This window comes from Ipomoea nil, unplaced genomic scaffold (assembly GCF_001879475.1).
Source record: "Ipomoea nil cultivar Tokyo-kokei standard unplaced genomic scaffold, Asagao_1.1 scaffold3321, whole genome shotgun sequence".
Taxonomy (NCBI): Eukaryota; Viridiplantae; Streptophyta; class Magnoliopsida; order Solanales; family Convolvulaceae; genus Ipomoea; species Ipomoea nil.
The window spans coordinates 2,836,958-2,856,831 of NW_017619749.1; the positions used below are offsets into that span (position 1 = coordinate 2,836,958).

Below are 19,874 nucleotides of genomic sequence, written 5' to 3' on the forward strand. Positions count from 1 at the left end.
TCGCAGTTCACATGTCTATGAGTAAAGAGATGCCAATATTAAAATTACTGAATTGTGTATTTATTTAACACCAAATGGACAAAATAACAAATGAGGGACTAAATTGAGCAAAAACACAAAAGTCTGGGACTAAATTGAGCGAAACACAAAAGTCTGGGACGATATTAGGTCACCAAAGTCGTTTAGGACGAAATTGAAAAAAACCACTATAGTCGAGGACGATTTTAGGTATTAACTCATTGAAAATAAGAGTGCAACTTGCGTTATTAAATCCTTAAATGGAATATTCGAATATAGTGTCTTTTCGCTAAGAAAGCGATCTCGACATGCACGCAGATTAGTTTGAGAATAAAAAATAAAGTTGGTGGATGGATAATTAAAATAAGTAAAAATTATCAAAGATCGTCTCGCATATCCTTGTTGTAACGGGTTGGGTTAATATAAAATGTAATATTTATATTAAAAAATGTAATACTAATCAAAAATAAAATGTTTATTACTTAAAAGTATAATACTTTTGAATGAAAAATGTACTCATTACTTTTACATTTTGATTTAAAAGTATTACATTATTCTCAAAAGTATTACATTAAGTAAGAAATACTCGACAACATTATTTATAAAGGAAAATATCATACTTTTGATGAAAAATTTAATATCTTTACAATTGATATAAAACTATTATATTTTTTTCTCAAAAATATTACACTTTCCCTTATAAATAACAAAAAATTTATTCATTATGAGTTACATTTTCCAGCATAAGTATTACATTTCAATACCAACCCGGCACGACTCGTCTAACGAATAAGGATTCGTTAGACGGTCTCACACAAGTGTAACTCTTAAAATAATTAGAAAAATGATAAATATGGAACCATTTCTATTTGTGTTTGGAATATAAACTATCAACTAACAACATTATTATTATTATCATTATTATTATTATTATTATTATTATTTTTTTTTTTTAATAAATGAAACTCGCACCACTACTAAAAGTTTGATAATTTTTGTGTAGATCATGAATAAAAAAGTATATTTTTAATATATTAAATGTACATTATTTTTGTACTGAATATGCAATATTTGATAGTATATAAAATAATATACTTTTAATACTCAAAGAAGTGTTGACAGTAATTAAACTTGTGAAGTTTACTTACTTACTATTAACTTTAGGTTACTTTATTTCTTTATTTCTTTCTTCTACGTCCGTTGTGCTTTGATTAAATAATTTTGTAGTTTCATTAATGCTATTCAATTTTGACTAATCAAAAGTAATGTTTGTTGTGTGTGAGAAATTTTCATTACGAGACGTGTAATACTTTTTTTTTTATAAGTGTTTAGATAAATATTACGCAAGTATATTTTAACTTAAAAAAAATAATTTGTATTACATGTGCAGTCTCACTCAAGTTCTAAAGTTTGTTGGAATCTCTCTCTCTTTGAAAAAAAAAACAAAAACAAAAAAAAAAACAAAAAAAAAAAACAAAAACAAAAAAACAAAAACAAAAAAAACAAAAAACAAAAAACAAAAACAAAAAACAAAAACAAAAACAAAAACAAAACAAAACAAAACAAAAAAAAAAAAAAAAAAAAGGAAACTTATGTCATATGTTAGTTCTTATGAAACATATTATTTATAAAAGGAGAAAATCTTTTATTGTTTAAATATGCATAATTAATTGTTTTGATTTTTCACGGTTAAGAATTACAAAATATGCTAACAACTTTATAAGATAGTAATAGTTTTGATCATCTGATGAATGTTAGTGTATATTTTCATTAACATTTTAACACTTTGAGGTTTGAATGTTCAATTTAAGTGAAATGACTACGTGGGAAGAAAAATAAAAAATGACTATCTCAGAGATTTTTTTTTTTTTTTTTTATAAACATTTTTCCTTTATAAAATTCATTGTATATAAGGAAGAAAGAAAGAAGGAAAAACAACAATGCAGCATGCCTTTGAAATTAAACTATCCTCATCCAAGTTCATTTTGAGCATACTAAATATGGAGTATTTATTTTTAATGTATTAAATGTTTATTTTTAGACGTTTCATTTTTAATATTATCTAAAAATAAATTTATAATACTTTAAAAATAAAATTTTTAATATACTAAAAATAAATATATATCAATGATCCATCTTATATGGTAAACTATGGCCTATAATATGATTTACCACTTATAAAAACATTGGCTCTAGAATAAATTAATATAAAAGTTGTTTTTAGAAGAAATAAAATGAAATAATTGGAATTAAAAATTGAAACAAAACGATAAATAAAAAAGAATATGAAGTAGTGCATGTGATTTGTGAAATGCAATCATCTCTGCAGGCTAAAGATTCCAACACAATGCAATCAAATCGCAACTTCAGGAAACTTAACAATAATATCCACCATTTTTTAAATATCAATTGCATGCCTTATGTCCCCAATCTTATCTTATTCCATTTTATTTTGATTTTCAAGAAAATACAGAATCGTTACTTGTTCTGAGTGAATCTTATTTTATGATCTTAATAAACAAAAATTATACAAAAATAAATTAGTTTAAATTGTCTATATCTTATCATATTAAATAAAAAAATATTAATAAATAAATATCATATATATATATATATATATATATATATATATATTCGAATTTAAAACCTTGTAATTGTCTAATCTCATTATATTTTAGTTTATTTGATTGTACCTTTACATATGCTTTGGTTTAAAAAGCTAGATATCAGTGCACATAGCTTATATTGAGTGGATTGTATTATATTGGTGAGACATTAAAAAAATTAGATATTGAAAATTTTAAACAAATATTTCTTTGGTGGGATGTAAAGTAGCACTTAGTCAATTAATAAGGAAATGATTTTTTTTTTTTTAATTTTTATTTTATAGTAATCAAATCAATACTCATTAATTGCTGTAGACGATGGGTAGTGCTTTTTGACAATTTCCAACAGTATCTATAGTCTAAGGCTTAGATACACTTAAATATATACTCCGTATTTAGTTATTGGCTTAATATTAATTAAGCAATCAAACTGTTTTAATAATGCAAATTTTCGTCACTTAATTATACTTGTTATCACTTTTGGTTCTACAATTGTTTGTGAAGTGGCTCTTTTTTGTCTTGAGTTGTATTATAGTTGGGATTTAAAAATTATTTTTGTAGATAATTGAGAGTCAAAAATAGTCATTTCGCAAATAATTGATAGACGAAAAATGGTGACGATATAACTAAGGGACAAATTATTATTTTTTAAAATAATTTATAGATGAAAATTAGCATTTTTCCTTATAAATTTGTTCTCATAAAACTCCAACTACAAATGACATTAAACGTTCAAGTTAGTCAAATAACTGATTTTACAACTCATTTTATAATAAAATGACAAAATTTGTTTAAAAAAATAAAAAATAAAAAAAAATTAAAGGAGGTGGGCTATATTTATTAATCAAACATAATTGAGAAACCAAAAATATCCTTCTAATAATTATATGGACTTTTATGATATTGTGTTTTAAGATATTGTATTTTATATTTAATTTATTAATTAATATCTCTCATCTTATTATTTAGAAATACTAGAATAAATGTATGTAATGTACAACACCGAATTCTTTCTGAATGATTAGGGAAATTCAATAATTCATAATCACTATTCAATGATTTGTATTAGATAAATCATATTACTGTATAATAATATGAAAATTACATATAAGAAGTAAATCATACTAAAAAGAATATGGCCCTGATTGGTAAAAAAAATGGTCTATAGGCTAATTTTGACTTATTTTACCACTATTAATTGTTTGATTTAGTTAAACTATCAATATAAATGTTTGGTTAATTAGCTTTTTGCAACTCCAAAAGGCTAAAATTCAAAAAGTTACTCCAAGCAACTTTTTCAATTAGTTTTTTTAGAAAAGAAATTATACCAAGCAGCTATCAGCTAACAACTAATTTACTAAATACTTTTCTACAATCAGCTAATGTTATCAACTATTTATACCCTCTAATTAACACAATCAGCTAACAGATAACAGCAATCAGCTAACAGTCATTTTACCAAACAGGGCCTATATATAATGAGCTCAATAAAAAATGTATTAACAAAAAATAAATTCATGATGATCTTATAATACAACAATCAAATTCCACCTTCTCAGTTCGTCTTTCAGGATAATTTATCCATGTTTTGAATTTTTGGTAGTAGAGAACCATGTAGGCTGGTAGGGCATATGCTTATATCAGTGGCATGAGCAATAGGCTTGCACTTTAAGCAAATAATGGATATTTTGATTAGTTTACTTTAAAAAAAGTATTATATTTCTGTTTCTGTTTAAAGAAAGAGCAGTGATTGAGATTTACCCATCTTCCCATAAACAGCAATTTTATTTCTTTATATAAAATAAAAAGTAATAATAATAAATGCCCATTCTTTTGCTTTGTTGGGCTGCAACCTGCAAAGCCCACTTTATTCACGTGCAAGTGCGAATATTTATATCATGAAAAACTGAAAATTGAAAATCCACCAGACCACCAATTACTCAATAAGAGACTAATCCAATGACCTTCAACTTAAGTGCCAAATTCAACTTAATTAATTAATTAACTATATATATATATATATATATATATATAAAATAACATACTCTTAAGTAAAAATGATAAGTTATATAATTCATCAACTTGAGTAGATCAAGGGTTATAGTTGTGAAAAATAAAAAAAATTTGTAACGTTAATTTTATCAATATTGTAAATTTAAAAATTCGTTTACAATAATTACTTTCAAAAAATAAAGCTTACAATAATTTTAAAATTGACATCAATGTTTTTACTAAAAGAATCAATCATTGATAAATTTGTATTGTAAAGAATGCAAATTCAATACTTTTTACATTCATTTTTAAATTGTACATGAGGTAAAAGCGAAGCACATGTGTCAATCGACACTTGAAAGTTTTTATCTATATATACATAAATGTTAAAGTATTTATCAACATCGTACCATATTTCTTTGTATTAATTGTTAGTCTCAAAGTTTTAAGTTTGTACGGGGTAGTATGAAATATAAACTCAATACTTTTATCATTTACTTTCGATGATACCGAGTATGAAAAGATTCTATATCCATCAGTATATGAATATGCATGTAGTGATGTAGTGTAAGTATAATAGTGATATATATTTTATTGTGATGGAGTGTTGGATAGTCATAAACTAATATAGAATACTAACTTTGGAGGAAGAAGAATACTAAATTGGGTGGACCACAAAAAAAAAAAAAAAAAAAAAAAAAAAAAAAGATTAATTATCCATTGTTGCCCACAAAGATTAATAATTTAATCTATTGTTAAATGATCAGTATATGTTTCTTGAAAGTTCAATGCATTGAATTGATTGGATGAAGTCGACGAGTTAGATATGTTGATAGGAAATCGCGCGTGATTAATTAGTTGCATCGGCGTCTCGAGTCCTGATTTGTGCGTCATTACAATAATTAATCTTATTCGCGGTCTCCACTCTAGCTTTAGGGGGGGTTTTCACTGCGTAAATAGATAAAGTTTATCCAAAATCTCAAGTATGGACCAACAATTCATTTGACCTGCCTTAATTATGGAATAATGATTGCTACAAAAAATACAAAAGAAAAAGATTAACAACTAACTGGCGTTTGGTTGAAGGGAATTTAAATTCCCTTCCCACTTAATTTCAAAGGCCGCAAAGTTCTCTTGTTTGGTTGAAAGGAATTGCAATTCTATTGAATTGTAATTTCCTCATTTTTATGGAATTAAAATCTCATATTCCTCTTATGATTTTAATTCCTCGGATTTTAGGAAGAAAAAAGATAGCGATGAGTCAAAATTATCCATCCCCTTTTTTAACTTAAAATTAATGTCTAACAACAACAACGAACATTTTTTACTTTATATTACTTACTCCCTTTCAATTCCCATGTATACCAAATATTGGAATTGAAATTCCCAGTAATTCTATTTCTGTGAACCAAACACTGTAATTTAAATTCCCACTTTATTCCCAATAATTAATCTCCCATGAAATTGTAATTATTTTCCCACGTAATTCTCCCTCTCCAACCAAACACCTTAGCTTGTAAGATGCCATTAATTTTATTTTTATATTGATTTTTTTTCTCAAAAAAAAAAAAGTTTAAACCCAAATTTTATGGTCCATCACCCTTTATATTTTAGACCGGTGGACAAGATAAATCACATGATGTGTCCCAACTAGTATATAGGCCCTCAAATAGTTGTACACCAGTGTTCACAACCATGCTAATTTCATACATCCGATCCCCTCACCTCACTCCTTATTAGTTACAAGTTCAATTCTGAAAATAAGTATCATGACCTTTTTTATTTGAGTTGATCGATTATTATTATTATTATGCACATATATCTATCGTATATTTGTGTTTAGAATAGCGATTATTATGATGAATTGCTTCAACGTCGTATACTCTAAAAAACAAAAGTTACTTTGAATGAACTAATAAGTTATTTATTCCCTTTCAATCTCTATATATACCAAACATTGAAATTAAAATTCCCAATAATTCTATTCCTCTAAACCAAACACTAAAATTTAAATTATTACTTCATTCCCAATAATTCATTGAAATTACAATTTCTTTCCTACATAATTCTCTTTCTCCAACCCAGCGTCATGTTATAAGTTATAACCATTGAGTCGTTTTAATTGTATTTTTACCATTTTAATTGCTTCAATTTTATCGCTCTCCCATATATATAAGCCTTAATTTTGAAACTATACATGAAATTAGGGAAACGAACTGTACAGTAGAGGGGAGGCCGGAGGGGGGCAGCCATGAGCCAGCTAGCCAGCAGAAGTGTGTTAACTAACTGCATGATGTAAGCGGAAAATAATACATAAAATGAATTATTTTGATTGGTGATAACTGATAAGCTAACGAATTGGGAACTGAAGCACGCAGCAAGCCAGCAAGCAACCCTTCCATTCACCAACAGACCAATCCTTCAAATTATTAATCTGCTCCCAATATTTCAGCCACATGCAGCAGTTTAGCTTTCCAAGAACTATTACTTTTTAAATAATAAATACCAATAACATATATATGGTATATAAAAATATAAGTATTCGTTAAAAGTTGAAAGAGAAAAATACAATTTTATTATTGTAAAAAAAGTGAAAACATTTTCATGTAAAAAGTCTATATTCACATCCTCAATATTAAAAGATCAAATATTAGAATCTTACTATTACTAAAATTTCAAGTTTATAATAATTATAAAATGAATCGTTTTTTAAATCTTTAATAATTATAAAATTAACATTTTTTTAAAATAAAATATTTAATTATTAATAAATTATAATGGACGACTGAGATCATATAAGAATAAAGTCCTTGTAAAATGTGTAGATTAATCTTATTTGTTCACATGGATTGAGTAACACTCATAAACAAACAATAGAGAAAAAAATCATGTGACATTTTTGTAATCATTGCATTGCATTGAGAAATATTTGATAGTGCATAACTATAACTAATAGTGCATATACACTTAAGTGCACTATTATAGATTATGAATGCACTGTCAATTATCCTCTCTTATACTATCAAACGATTCCAAATGCATCATAACACTTAACAATGCAGTTTTTTCTTAATTTGTAGTCCTTGATCATCATATATGGTCGAATGAGATTATTTCGCGCTTTTTACGAGAAACTTGTTTCACTTGAACAGGAACACGTTGTTGTGCCTTCCGGTGCACGTTGTTGAGCCTTCAAAGATTTGAACACAATGCAAAGACAGTAGATTAGAAGCCTAATAGTTTTAGAGCCGTTAATCTGAACATATAACAGCTTAGATTTATTCCCATGTTTTACCTGAGCCTATATATATATATATATATATATATATATATATATATATAACAGCTTGTATTTTCAATGAAATTTTATTATGTATTTTATTCAATGATATGAAAGACATAAATATAATTTTATCAAACAATGAATATTGAATATGCAAACTTGTAATCTCAAGTACTTTAACAATTATTTAGTTTGTAAATAAAATGGGAAAACTGGTGGTGAAATATAATACATTACAGAAACAACAATATAAAATTTTTTATCATTTGATATAATTCATTCAAGATAAAATCAATTAATTCATAAACAATTGTTAGTATAAAATAACTATGACATATACAATATGCTATATCATTAAATAAGATGTTTGATAAAAGTTTAATGCAAATAACATTTTTTAAAGGTATGAATAAACTATGCAATATGCATCCATCCAACCTACCAAATTGGGCAAGGTGATCACAAGGTCAATAGTCAAAAGCTAGGAAAACAAAAACCCAATTGCAGGTCCCAATGCGTCCCTTAATCCAATTGGGCAATAGTTTTGGGGAAGAGTTTTACACAATTTTTTAATTACTAGACTAATATGTGTATGGCTATTTGTTATTTTAATGTTGAAATCATACATATATAGACTATATTAAATTATAAGAAATTTTATATGGTTCAAACGAGACTGATAACGCATTGTATAGAATACTTTATTATACTAAGTACAATTAACATTAAAATTCACAATATTAATACAAATTAACTACATTTGTATATTTATATTAAATATAACACTATAATATTTATAATTTACAACTTAAAATGTAAACTGAACTCACTATTAGAAATATTAAAAAATTAATTAAGTAGATGAAATGTGATCCGACTCGCAATTTTATACCAAGAGATTCACTTTTCTATCTTTACCCATATCCTAAACATGCGCCGTGGAAACATGTCACAGCCCACGCGTCAAAAGTATAGCATGGTTAAACCTGACGTGCGCTACTGTGAGGAAACGGTGGGCATTTACCCAGGCCGCGTACGTTAGCACCTGGCGCTTATTTTTTCAATTTTCCCACTGCTTTTCATTTCTTCGGTTAGACGTTCCCCAACCATTCTGCTACTCGCTCTTAAAATAACTCAGCTAAAATCTGTCATTTGTTTCTCCCTCCCTTCTCTTCTTCCTCATCACCGTCTCCATCCCCTTTTATCTCTCTTCATCTCTCTTCATATTATATACTTAAAAAAATCACGGTTATCTGTATCTCTCTGTTCACCGCCGTGTCTCCCTAGCTAACACCTTCACCGCTTGTATCTCCAAAACAGCTCTGCTGAGTTTCATCTCCTTCTCCGATCTAAAGAGTTGTCAAAGTTTCAGTTCATTGAACTTTGTGTTTGATTTTCTGTACTGTTCTATATAGTTATATATACTGTGCTTATATGCAAAGGATGAAGGATCAAGGTTGAAGGCCAGCGTCCGTGTTTTCTCAAGTATTACTTCATATGCTGTATCAGTTTCCGTTTCCTTATGATCATTGATGAGTTGAAGTTGAATACTTGAATGTATTGTTAATTTACGTTGCCGTTAACTTGAGTCGGGAAATTTTGCAGATATTGTGACGGCGGTTGGGGTCCGGAGCTGTCGCCATCTTGGGAGCTTGCTGGTAGTTGAGGATAGAGAGAGAAGAGGGAAGGAAAGGGAGAGAGAAGCGTGCGGGTGAACTTTTTTGGGAGTTCACGTGAGGTTTGTGAAAATGCCGCATAGAACGACTTACTTCTTTCCGAGGCAATTTCCGGACAGAGGCGGATACGATGCATCGTCGACAAAGTTTCTTCTAGATCACGAGAAGAAGATCGGCGCTGATCAAAATGGAGGAAAGTCTTCCAAGGAGGGCAGCGAGGTCGCATTCAAACAGCTCACTAAGCTAGAGGATGAAGATTCCGAAGATTTGCCATATTCCAATGTATCTGATCGCATCACGGGAGGAGACAAAATTCACGGGAAGCAATTGGCCGCTTTCGTGAATTGGTTGGCGGAGAAGAAGGAAAAAGAAAAATCACCACATCAGAATCATCACGTGAAGACCAAAGTGGGAGAAGAAGATGGCGGTGAGGAGGAGGAGGAATGTGATGAATACAGCCTTCTCTTGCTTCCGACTCCGCCGGAGGCGGTACCAAAAGTGGTCGACTCTGACCACTCTCCACAGGAACAGAAACCATCAATTAGGCCGAAAAACCACAACGCGTCGTTACAGCGGCTATCCAGTAGTGGCAGCAACTACAGTGGGGTGTCAAGGAAAGAGAAGGGACCAGGTTTCGAGAGGCAGGTGCCATTGCAGAGGCTACCGAGTACAGGTAGCAATCATAGTAGTGTACTGTGGAAGGAAAAGGTGCTTGGTATTGAGAGGCAAGCATCGTTGCAGCGGCTTTCAAGTGCGGGGAGCACTAGCTATGCTGCGAGTTTGTTTTCGGGGATAACATTGGATGGGAACTGGCCGAGTACCGGAGTCAAGGATTCAAATACCTCGACCATCACAGAGGCAGAAGTAGAGGATGCCGCTAAGGAAACCAGTCCAGAAGAGAGGGATGAACTGGTACCGAGGTCGAAGGAGAGCTATTACTTGCAGCTCACGCTTGCAAAAAGGATTGTGGAGCAAGCAACTCTTGCTGGTGATGAGCCTCTGCTTCTACGAGAATTCATAAGTGTTAAGGGTCTTGCAGGATCTTCCGATCCTGAGACTGTTTCGTTCCGCCTCTGGGTAAGTACAGGCAGAGTACTTCGTTATGAAGTACTAATATCGGTCTGCCACTTCAAATATAGAACTGTATATTTCATTTATTCGAAGTGGTTACATCTTAAGCTGTGGTTCAAATCCAAGGTCATTATGAAGGTTTGTGAATTGTTATTGGCACATCTCAAAGATTAAATGTGTGACAGTCAAATGCCTTGTTGAATTTTCAGGTAAGCGGCTGCTTGTCTTATGCTGACAAGATATCAGATGGATTTTATAACATCCTGGGAATGAATCCATATTTGTGGGTGATGTGCAATAACTTGGAGGAAGGTAGTAGTAGATTACCATCGCTCATGGCACTTAAAGGTGTTGAACCCAGTGACACACCGATGGAAGTGGTCCTCATTGATCGGCGTGGGGACTCAAAGCTCAGGGAACTAGAGGATAAAGCTCAAGAAATATTTTTTGCCGCAGAAAATACACTAGTATTAGCAGAGAAGCTTGGAAAACTCGTGGCTGTCCATATGGGGTGAGTGTATGTTTTTTCATTGGCATGCTTGTTGAGCCTCCGTTTGCTTCTTTATGAGACTGTTAAGTTTGTTGAATTTAAGGGGATCTTTTCCCGTGGAGCAAGGTGATCTTTACATGCGCTGGAAAATTGTCAGCAAGAGACTTAAGGATCTTCAGAAATGCATCGTGCTCCCAATTGGCAACTTATCAACAGGGCTTTGCAGGCATAGGGCTATTTTATTCAAGGTGATTCTTGAGGCCTACCTTTTACTTGTTGAGAAAATGCCAATGATTTGTTGGACATTTTCAATCTCTTGCACCTATTACTCTCTGTATTGGTATCTAAGTGATTATTCTTGATTCTTCTCTACAGAAATTGGCGGATTATGTGGGTTTGCCTTGCAGGATAGCTAGAGGTTGCAAGTATTGTGTTGAAGATCATCGATCTTCATGTCTCATAAAAATTGAGGATGACAAAAAATTTTCTAGGTAAACTAATTTTCCTGATCTCCAAAGTTGTCAAACTAACTAGATTTAGGGTGACAGAGGAAGCATTGAGGAGCAAAAAAGTAGCTTCTTGTCGTCTGTTTCCTGTGGATTTCATTCTTTCTTCATGGCTGGAATAGTTATTGCAACTAGTTTCTACTTTGTCTTAGCAGGGAATTTGTAGTTGATCTAGTTGGGGAACCAGGAAATGTCCATGGCCCAGATTCATCTGTCAATGGAAGTGTTCTTTCATTTGTGCCTTCGCCCTTTCAAATTGCTCATCTGAAGGAATTTCAGCTACCTTACTTGGATGATGATATAAGTTCTCAACTACTGAATTCAAATTGTGGACTTCCTTCTCCGGAAATTGTTACCTATCCAGGTATTCTGTAGTTTTCAAACCTTGAACTTTGCTACCAAGTTCTGCATGATTATGTGATGAACAACTTGTTGTGAATGTGACTCAATAAATAATATTGTAAAGGTTGAATGAATAGATGCAATTTCCTTGGGAGTAGAAGTTAAATGAGTCCCACTGTGTTGGATTAAACAGTAGTTTTTTTCATACTATCATCTCAATAGAAATTTGTAGTTCCAGTATATTCAGTACCTTGCCATACAAAGGATGTTTCTGTTTATGTCTGCTACATGAACTACTGAAGGGTTAAATGTTTGCTGGCTACAGATTAGAAATTTCTATGTTGCTTTTCAAAGCTGAACAAATTTTATTAAGGGTGCGGATAGTACTTTGGAAATTCCTTCTATTTCTTTTCATATACACTGCTATCACTGGAGAAACTCATTACGTTCTTCATCCTTGCATGAACAGAAGAAGAAAATCATCAAGTTCATGACATTGTCCTTGTAGAAAAGCCCAAGAATGACTGGTGCAGTCCAAATCAACCGTCTGAAATTGAATCACCTAAAGAAGTTAACACTACCGCTGGTGGAATTATGAGAAATGAATGTAATAAACCTGGAGAAGATAATAAAATTGTTCTACTACAGACTTACAGAAAGGAGAATGTTCTATCTAGACCACCTATATGTTCTAGTAGGCCTCCTAAAGTAACTTCTTTTACTGGTAAATCAGATGTATTAGAGGTTGAGAGTAGCCTTGAGAATAAGGAGAAACATCCTGATGCAACCATTCCAAAATACTTGAATCTTGAACCTTCTCTTGCAATGGATTGGCTCGAGATCTCATGGGATGAATTACATATTAAGGAGCGTGTTGGTGCTGGTACAGTTTCCTTCTTTCTACTTCATTTTATTCTTGAGATTTTTGTATTAAGTTACATAAATTGTCTTGTCAATGTTATCAGATTGTAGTTTCCTCATATCAACACTTGCTGTAATTCTATTATGCAGGTTCATTTGGGACAGTACATCGAGCGGAATGGAATGGATCGGTTAGTAATATACACTTAAATCTTCTGTTGTAGTAAATGATTTTACTTGAGGATTCAGTTAAATCCCACCTTGGTACGTAGGAAACACTTTGCTCCTTTTGAAATAGGAACATATGAGGGTATCAAAAAAATTTAACCAATGATATATTGAGTTTGAGCATTATAATTGGTGCTGAGCTATCTGAGCCAACTTCATCTAGCAAATGGTTCAGTGGGCATCTGCAGAAAATAAACGGGATGGCTAAATCATTTTAACAATGTACTATTGAGGAGGAGGTCATTCAGAAAGAAGAAATTATTTGTGGTTGATTGAAGTAATGAGCTTAGACAATGCTGATGACCTCAGCTAGTAATTATTTTATTACATATAATAATCATTTTTCATTTCAGCACAAATTTAAGCTGTTAAAGTACGAAAGTCAAAATGTAATTTTCTGTAACTATACATACCACATGTTGATGCTCTCTCATCCAAATTACAATGACAACAGTATATTTTTGTAATGACCTCAAAATTTTAATAATAATTTTAAAATATTTGTGTGGTTTAGAAGTATTTTAATCAGAAACGAACTTAATTTCTTCACAAGTTGGGGAGAATTGGGATCGATTTCTGATTTCCGGGAAGCAATAGCAATGGTTGGGCTTCCAGAAGTATGTGAATATAAACTATATGTTGTTGACAAACTTAAAAGAAAGCTAGTGTCAAGTTTAGGATGTCGATTTTGCATAGATTTATTGGATTGAACATTCTATTTAGGGATTATTATCATGGCATATGTTTTCAAGGCTCCATATATTATCGTAAACTAAAAGAAATAAACCATTGCAGGACGTTGCAGTCAAGGTGCTAAGTCTCCAAGATTTTCATGATGACCAGTTGAGGGAGTTTCTAAGGGAGGTATGTACCTTCATTGGTTGAGCTGATGATCAAAATCATTAATTTCTTTGCATTTCTTTGGCAAGCCTAATGTTTTTTCTAGCATCCATGCATTTTATGTTTCTTAAAGTCATTAAAGAATTGTTCCTTTCTATATGGTAATGGAAAAGAGGAGGGAGTCATTAAGAAATATAAGATTCTATGTAGCTGAAGCTTTACCTTAGTAGTACTATTGGAAAGTGGATTTCATGTTTGTAATTTGTATAGGCAGTGCATCTAATACCTGTCTAGATGTTGCAGTTTTGATTCCTTCATTGCATATATGCTTAATGGGAGAAGTGCATTATATCAGGTGGAACACAAACATGTGCCAATTTCATCTTTGTATATGTGTTCAGTGTAGTGAGTTTTTGAACCAAGTATTGGGTTTTGAACATTCATTTAACAAGCTTTCTCTTTTGAAGGTTGCAATTATGAAACGTGTCCGCCATCCAAATGTTGTTCTCTTCATGGGTGCAGTCACTAAACGTCCACATCTATCTATAGTGACAGAATATCTACCTAGGTATTTGGTTCTTTTCCTCTGTATTAACTCCCAAAAGCATTCTGAAAACTACCATTTTTGTTGAACATTGTTTTGCCTTCTTTTGGAACAGAGGAAGCCTATACCGCCTGATACACCGGCCAGCTGCAGGAGAAATATTGGATCAGAGGAGGCGGTTACGCATGGCTTTGGATGTGGTTTGTGCCAACTTCAAATATTCTTTCTTGTGACTGCTAGTAATTTGAGCTATAATGTTTTTTTATATATATATATGCAGGCCAAGGGTATCAACTATCTTCATTGTCTTAGTCCGCCTGTTGTTCACTGGGATCTTAAATCTCCTAATTTATTAGTGGACAGGAATTGGACTGTGAAGGTAAAAGAATGCAATCTACTCTACTGAATTATGAGATTGTTTTCTGTTATAACTTATACCTATAACATTACTTGGTTCAATATCCCCAGGTTTGCGATTTTGGTCTGTCAAGGTTTAAAGCAAACACATTCATATCATCCAAATCTGTTGCTGGAACAGTAAGTCCATTCTTGCACCTAAATATTGGCTATTTTTCTCCAATATAGCTACATTTAGAAAAAAGATAAGCATGAGCATATTAAATTTTATTTGGAGGGTTCTTGTACTTTATGTAGATATGAAGGTTTTTTGTTTTTAATCCTGTGTGTCACATTGGTCCATTTATTATATTTGAAGCTTATCATCACAAATTATTTGGGCCATGTTGAATGCAATGAATGCTAAGTTTAAACCTTTTTTCCATTGACCCATGGCATGAAAGCCTGTTGCTTGCTTCTCTTTCTTTTCCCCCAAAACCTCTTGTAGTACTTAGTTGCTGATAGTGATTGTGCTTGATAAATGTCAACTTAGCTGCATAGTCGTTGGTTTTGCTAGTGTTTGTTTCTAGGTTTGGATTAATAATATTCTCACTCTAAGCATCATTTATTTTGAAGTATTGTTTGTTGCTTTTAAATTACGCTGGTGCTTTTTTTATTTTCATCTGCTTGCTCATGATTTCCAACATGTTGATGCATCTACAATGGGTCTCAGTAGAACATCTCGAATTTGGGTTCAACTCTTGCAGTCAATCAGCATCTAACTCTTGTTTTCATTTCAGCCTGAGTGGATGGCCCCTGAATTCCTTCGCGGGGAACCCTCAAATGAGAAGTCTGATGTGTACAGTTTTGGTGTGATTTTATGGGAGCTTGTTACCATGCAACAGCCTTGGAGTGGACTTTGCCCTGCTCAGGTTCATAGGATTTAACATATATAAAGCCCCACCTGCTCTGCTGTTTCTGCCTCATCTCCTAACATTTGTTCCTGTTCTTTCAGGTGGTTGGAGCTGTTGCTTTCCAAAACAGAAAGCTTTCCATCCCACAGAACATTTCTCCAGTATTGGCATCCCTGATGGAAGCTTGTTGGAATGAGTAAGTAAAACATGCATGTTCTAAAAACTTCCATTTCTGTCAGGATTTTTCTTATACTTTCAATGCATACTCTAAAGATGATTGTTTATATAGCTACTTTGTTACTTGTACTGTCAATGAATTTTTATTTTGGGGTTTCTTACTGATTATGTTCTATGAATTTCATTTGTGTCCTTACTATGTTGTTCCTTTGTGCAGTGACCCTGCCCAGCGCCCATCCTTCAGTAGCATCGTGGATACATTAAAGAAGCTATTGAAGTCTCCTCTGAAATTGATTCAGATGGGAGGAACATAAGGAAATTTGCAACAATATATAATTAATGCTTTGAAGCATATTAGACTATGTTTTTGAGGAAGTCTGCGAACCCTAGAGGGATCTATCAATCAAGTATAAATATTTCTCTTAACTAACTTATTGGAGATAACACAGCATCTGACCATCTGTTAGAGCTGAAACTTGCAATTACACAGTGCAAAGGCGTCTTAACGTATTTTTGTGGAGCCTGATCTGAACTGTGTAATTAGAGATTTATACCAAATGTATGTTTATTTATCTTTCAAGTCGATGAAACAGTGCAAGATAATTTCCCTGTTCAAAATCTCAAACGCCGTTTTAGTAATTTATCACTGTTAATAGTAACTAAGGTGTTTATCTTTCCTAATTACTCCACAGTCATGTAATAATTATAGTGATTTACATTCCTATAAGTCATCTTATGAGCTGTTTGGCTTGTAAGATTAAATGCATTGAACTATTTGACAATTCCATCAATAGATGCACAAATTTAATGTGATCATTATAAAAATATAATTTTAGATGTACATAATCACTTTTCTGTGCTTTTTTTTTTTTAACACATAAATTATTAAAAGCACTTGATTTAATTGGAAGAAAGAAGACACAAGTGTTAAATAGGCTCATTTACTACTGGTCTATTGCAAAGTGTTCAATTTTCATCACAAACTAATTAAGTGTCAAATAAATTCATCTATGAGTTAAATTTGTCCAATTAATTTTTTTTACAGGTTAATAACATGGTACCTATTTAATTATGAAAATAAATAAATTAAAAAAAAAAAATACAGTCACCGGCGGTGGCTGCCATTTTAAAGACAGCTGTGGCTGTCCGGCGAGGACAGCCCATGGCTGTATTCTTTTTTTTTATATATAAATAATTTTTAAATTATTTTTTTAATAATTGAATTGGTTAACCTGCAAAAAAAAAATAATTACCGGTAAGAAAAGTTAATTGAACAAATTTAGTAGGTAAGTCGTAAGTGTGGTTAATTAGTCTTTAATTTACTTCATGGTGGAAATTGAGCACTTGATAATAGTATATGAGCCTATTTGACACTTCTTCAAGAAAGAAAGAAAATGAAAGAAATGAATATTGTGATTTATTTTTTGAATAAAAAATGTAAGAAAAAAAAATAGAATTATCTTGTATACTACGGAGTATAATTTATATGTTGACATAACAATGACATAAATATATAAAAAAGTTTAGCACTTTCCCAAGCCAATAAAATAGGACTGTTTATTATTATTATTATTTTAGGTGACAAGGGAGTAACAGTATTATTGTTATGTATAGAACATATGTTGACATAATCATAACCCTCACTTTACGGTGCATGTAGCAATTTCCCCAAGCCAATATTCCGTTGTTGATTAGGGTTGTAAAGCGGTCAAGATAAAACAGCTACCAGCAAATATAAGTTGACTTTTCTGACTGTTTTAAGGCAATATATGGCCTCCGCGAACCGCGATCGGAATTAGCAAGTTCATTCATTTCTACTGAAAAATTGAGAGAAAGTAATCAAAGTATAAGCAAGATGTGGACCGATCTTCTTCTACAGGCTGTTCTGATTTTGATTTCCATCTTCACGTACCTGTTTATGCATAACATCCCCCAGAATCTCTACTCTAAGCTGCAGATGCGGAGACAAGCCCGTACTATCCAAGCCAGGCGCCACTTCGTCCTAGGCGCGCAGCGTCTGGCTCAAGCCAGGACGGCCAAGGACCTGTCGTCGTCGATGAGGATGACGCTGGCCAAGTCAGCCGAAGAAGAAGCCGAGAAAGCCATCGGCATCGACGCCAAGGACGCCGCTCTTCATTTGCTCAAGGCTATGGCTCTGGAGGTGCAGGGGTTCAAGACCTCAGCTCTCGACGCGATGAACGTCGCGCTGTCGCCGCTGGCGGCGAAGTCGCTCAGCCTCCCCGAGAGGGCGGAAGCGCTGCACAAACGGGCGGAATTGAAGCTCGCGGTGAGTAAGGGCGAGCAAATTGACTCGGCCGTTGAGGATCTGATCGAGTCGGTGCGGTTGAAGGGCGATAATGTCAAGGGGCTTTGTCTGTTAGGAGAGTGCTATGAAAAGAAAGAGCTGAGCGAGGAGGCCCGAAAGTCTTACGAAGACGCTCTTAAAATCCAGCCAGACTACTCCGCCGCCCAGGATGCTCTTGCTCGTTTGACTTCTTAGTCATTGCCAAAATGTATCATCTCCTTTCCTTTCCTTTCCTTTCCTTTTTCTCCCATCCTCAGGGATAACTTTTTATACAACCTGTGCTTGTACCTTCTAATGCTAATTGGATTTCACTCTAGATGAAATTCAACAATAATGCTGTTTGATACTTGCAAAAGACTACTATTTGTAAAAGTAATCCCTGTATTCCTTAATCAAATTCTTGTTCACGTCCTAAATTCCTTAATCTGTAATATATTCATAAGCTTGATTTTTCGTGTATGTGGATGTTTCAAATATGGAAGCTTCTAAATTGGTTCTTAATGATTAACATCTTATGGAGTATTGCCTGCATTGACCTTTTGCAACATTAGAGATAGGAGGATGATAATGGTTATGGACTTATGGTGATTCCACCATTTGAGATAGGGGGATGACAATGGTGATGGTTATTGCTCCATTTGAGATGTTGGTGACAATGGTGATGGTAATGGAAGCATGTAAATCAAAATCTTAATTAATGCGGTGCTCCAATTTCAGTATGAAGCCTGGTTTTAACTGTTATGCATTCCTGTTTTCCCCGTCTATTCTGGTTATAACTATGCTTCCGTTTATATGATTATCTGACTTTTGGACATTCGGACGAGTAGAAGAAGGCTCTTAAATTCCAATTGGTTCTGCAACTTTGAATGAATGGCTAGATGGAAATTGTTGTGCGTAGGCTGGTATCTTCTGTGCTTAGTGTCAAATTTGTTGTCAGGTTCTTGGTTTTTACATTACAAGGCAACTTGAACTTGGAATATGGGATCTAAATGCGAATTCATTATCTCATTTCAATGATTTGTATTCTCTATTTATCAAGCATATAGGCAGTTGGGTCATTCCAGAAGGTAACAAATATCATTCACACGAATGTACTGAGGTGAATGATCTTTGTTTGTACTTTTAGAGTTTTAGCATTGTACATATTTTGCATTTTTGTTAAGATCTCTCTCATAACCAGCTAGTTGGAACTTGGAAGCACCCACCAAGCATTTGTATAATTGTACATCTTGATCTGTTTTGCAACTTTCAGTGTGGCTTTCAATAATCTTCATTGCAGAATCCTATTGGAATAAGTTTTGACGCCTTCACAATATCCCAATATGAAGGTAATGTGACCATTACAAAATGCCTGCGCATTTTAGAGTGTTGCTCAAGAACATCAAGGGAAAGAGAGGCTTTGGTTTTCTTCTCTATTATTACTATTTCATATGCTGTGGAGTTCTGGGTTGTCATTGCTCCCCTTATTCTCAAGAGGAAATGGCACATGGCACATTCTGGATTGGTAGGTGTTTTGTATTGTTCTTAGCAAAGATAAGCTTTATCTATAGTGTGGTCGTATTAATCTACTAATACTTTCTGAACCTACTGAAGCACAAAGAACCAATAACGACTCCACTGAGACAATCTCCCATATGGGAATCCAACCTGGGTGCCATCTGAGCACAAGGTGAATTTGATTGGAA

General features: G+C 32.8%; 1 protein-coding gene across 1 annotated transcript; it reads left to right on the plus strand.

The window, feature by feature from the left end:
* Positions 1 to 9,118: 9,118 nt before the first annotated feature.
* LOC109169977 (serine/threonine-protein kinase CTR1-like) lies at positions 9,119 to 16,502 on the plus strand. Its single transcript, XM_019318883.1, has 16 exons — positions 9,119 to 9,384; positions 9,505 to 10,652; positions 10,856 to 11,157; positions 11,240 to 11,384; positions 11,512 to 11,627; positions 11,798 to 12,006; positions 12,454 to 12,867; positions 12,996 to 13,036; positions 13,869 to 13,937; positions 14,381 to 14,481; positions 14,573 to 14,657; positions 14,738 to 14,836; positions 14,926 to 14,994; positions 15,594 to 15,725; positions 15,809 to 15,903; positions 16,102 to 16,502. The coding sequence occupies exons 2-16, from the start codon at positions 9,648 to 9,650 to the stop codon at positions 16,196 to 16,198; spliced, it is 2,979 nt and encodes a 992-aa protein (XP_019174428.1). The 5' UTR covers positions 9,119 to 9,384; positions 9,505 to 9,647; the 3' UTR covers positions 16,199 to 16,502.
* The last annotated feature ends 3,372 nt before the right edge of the window (positions 16,503 to 19,874 follow it).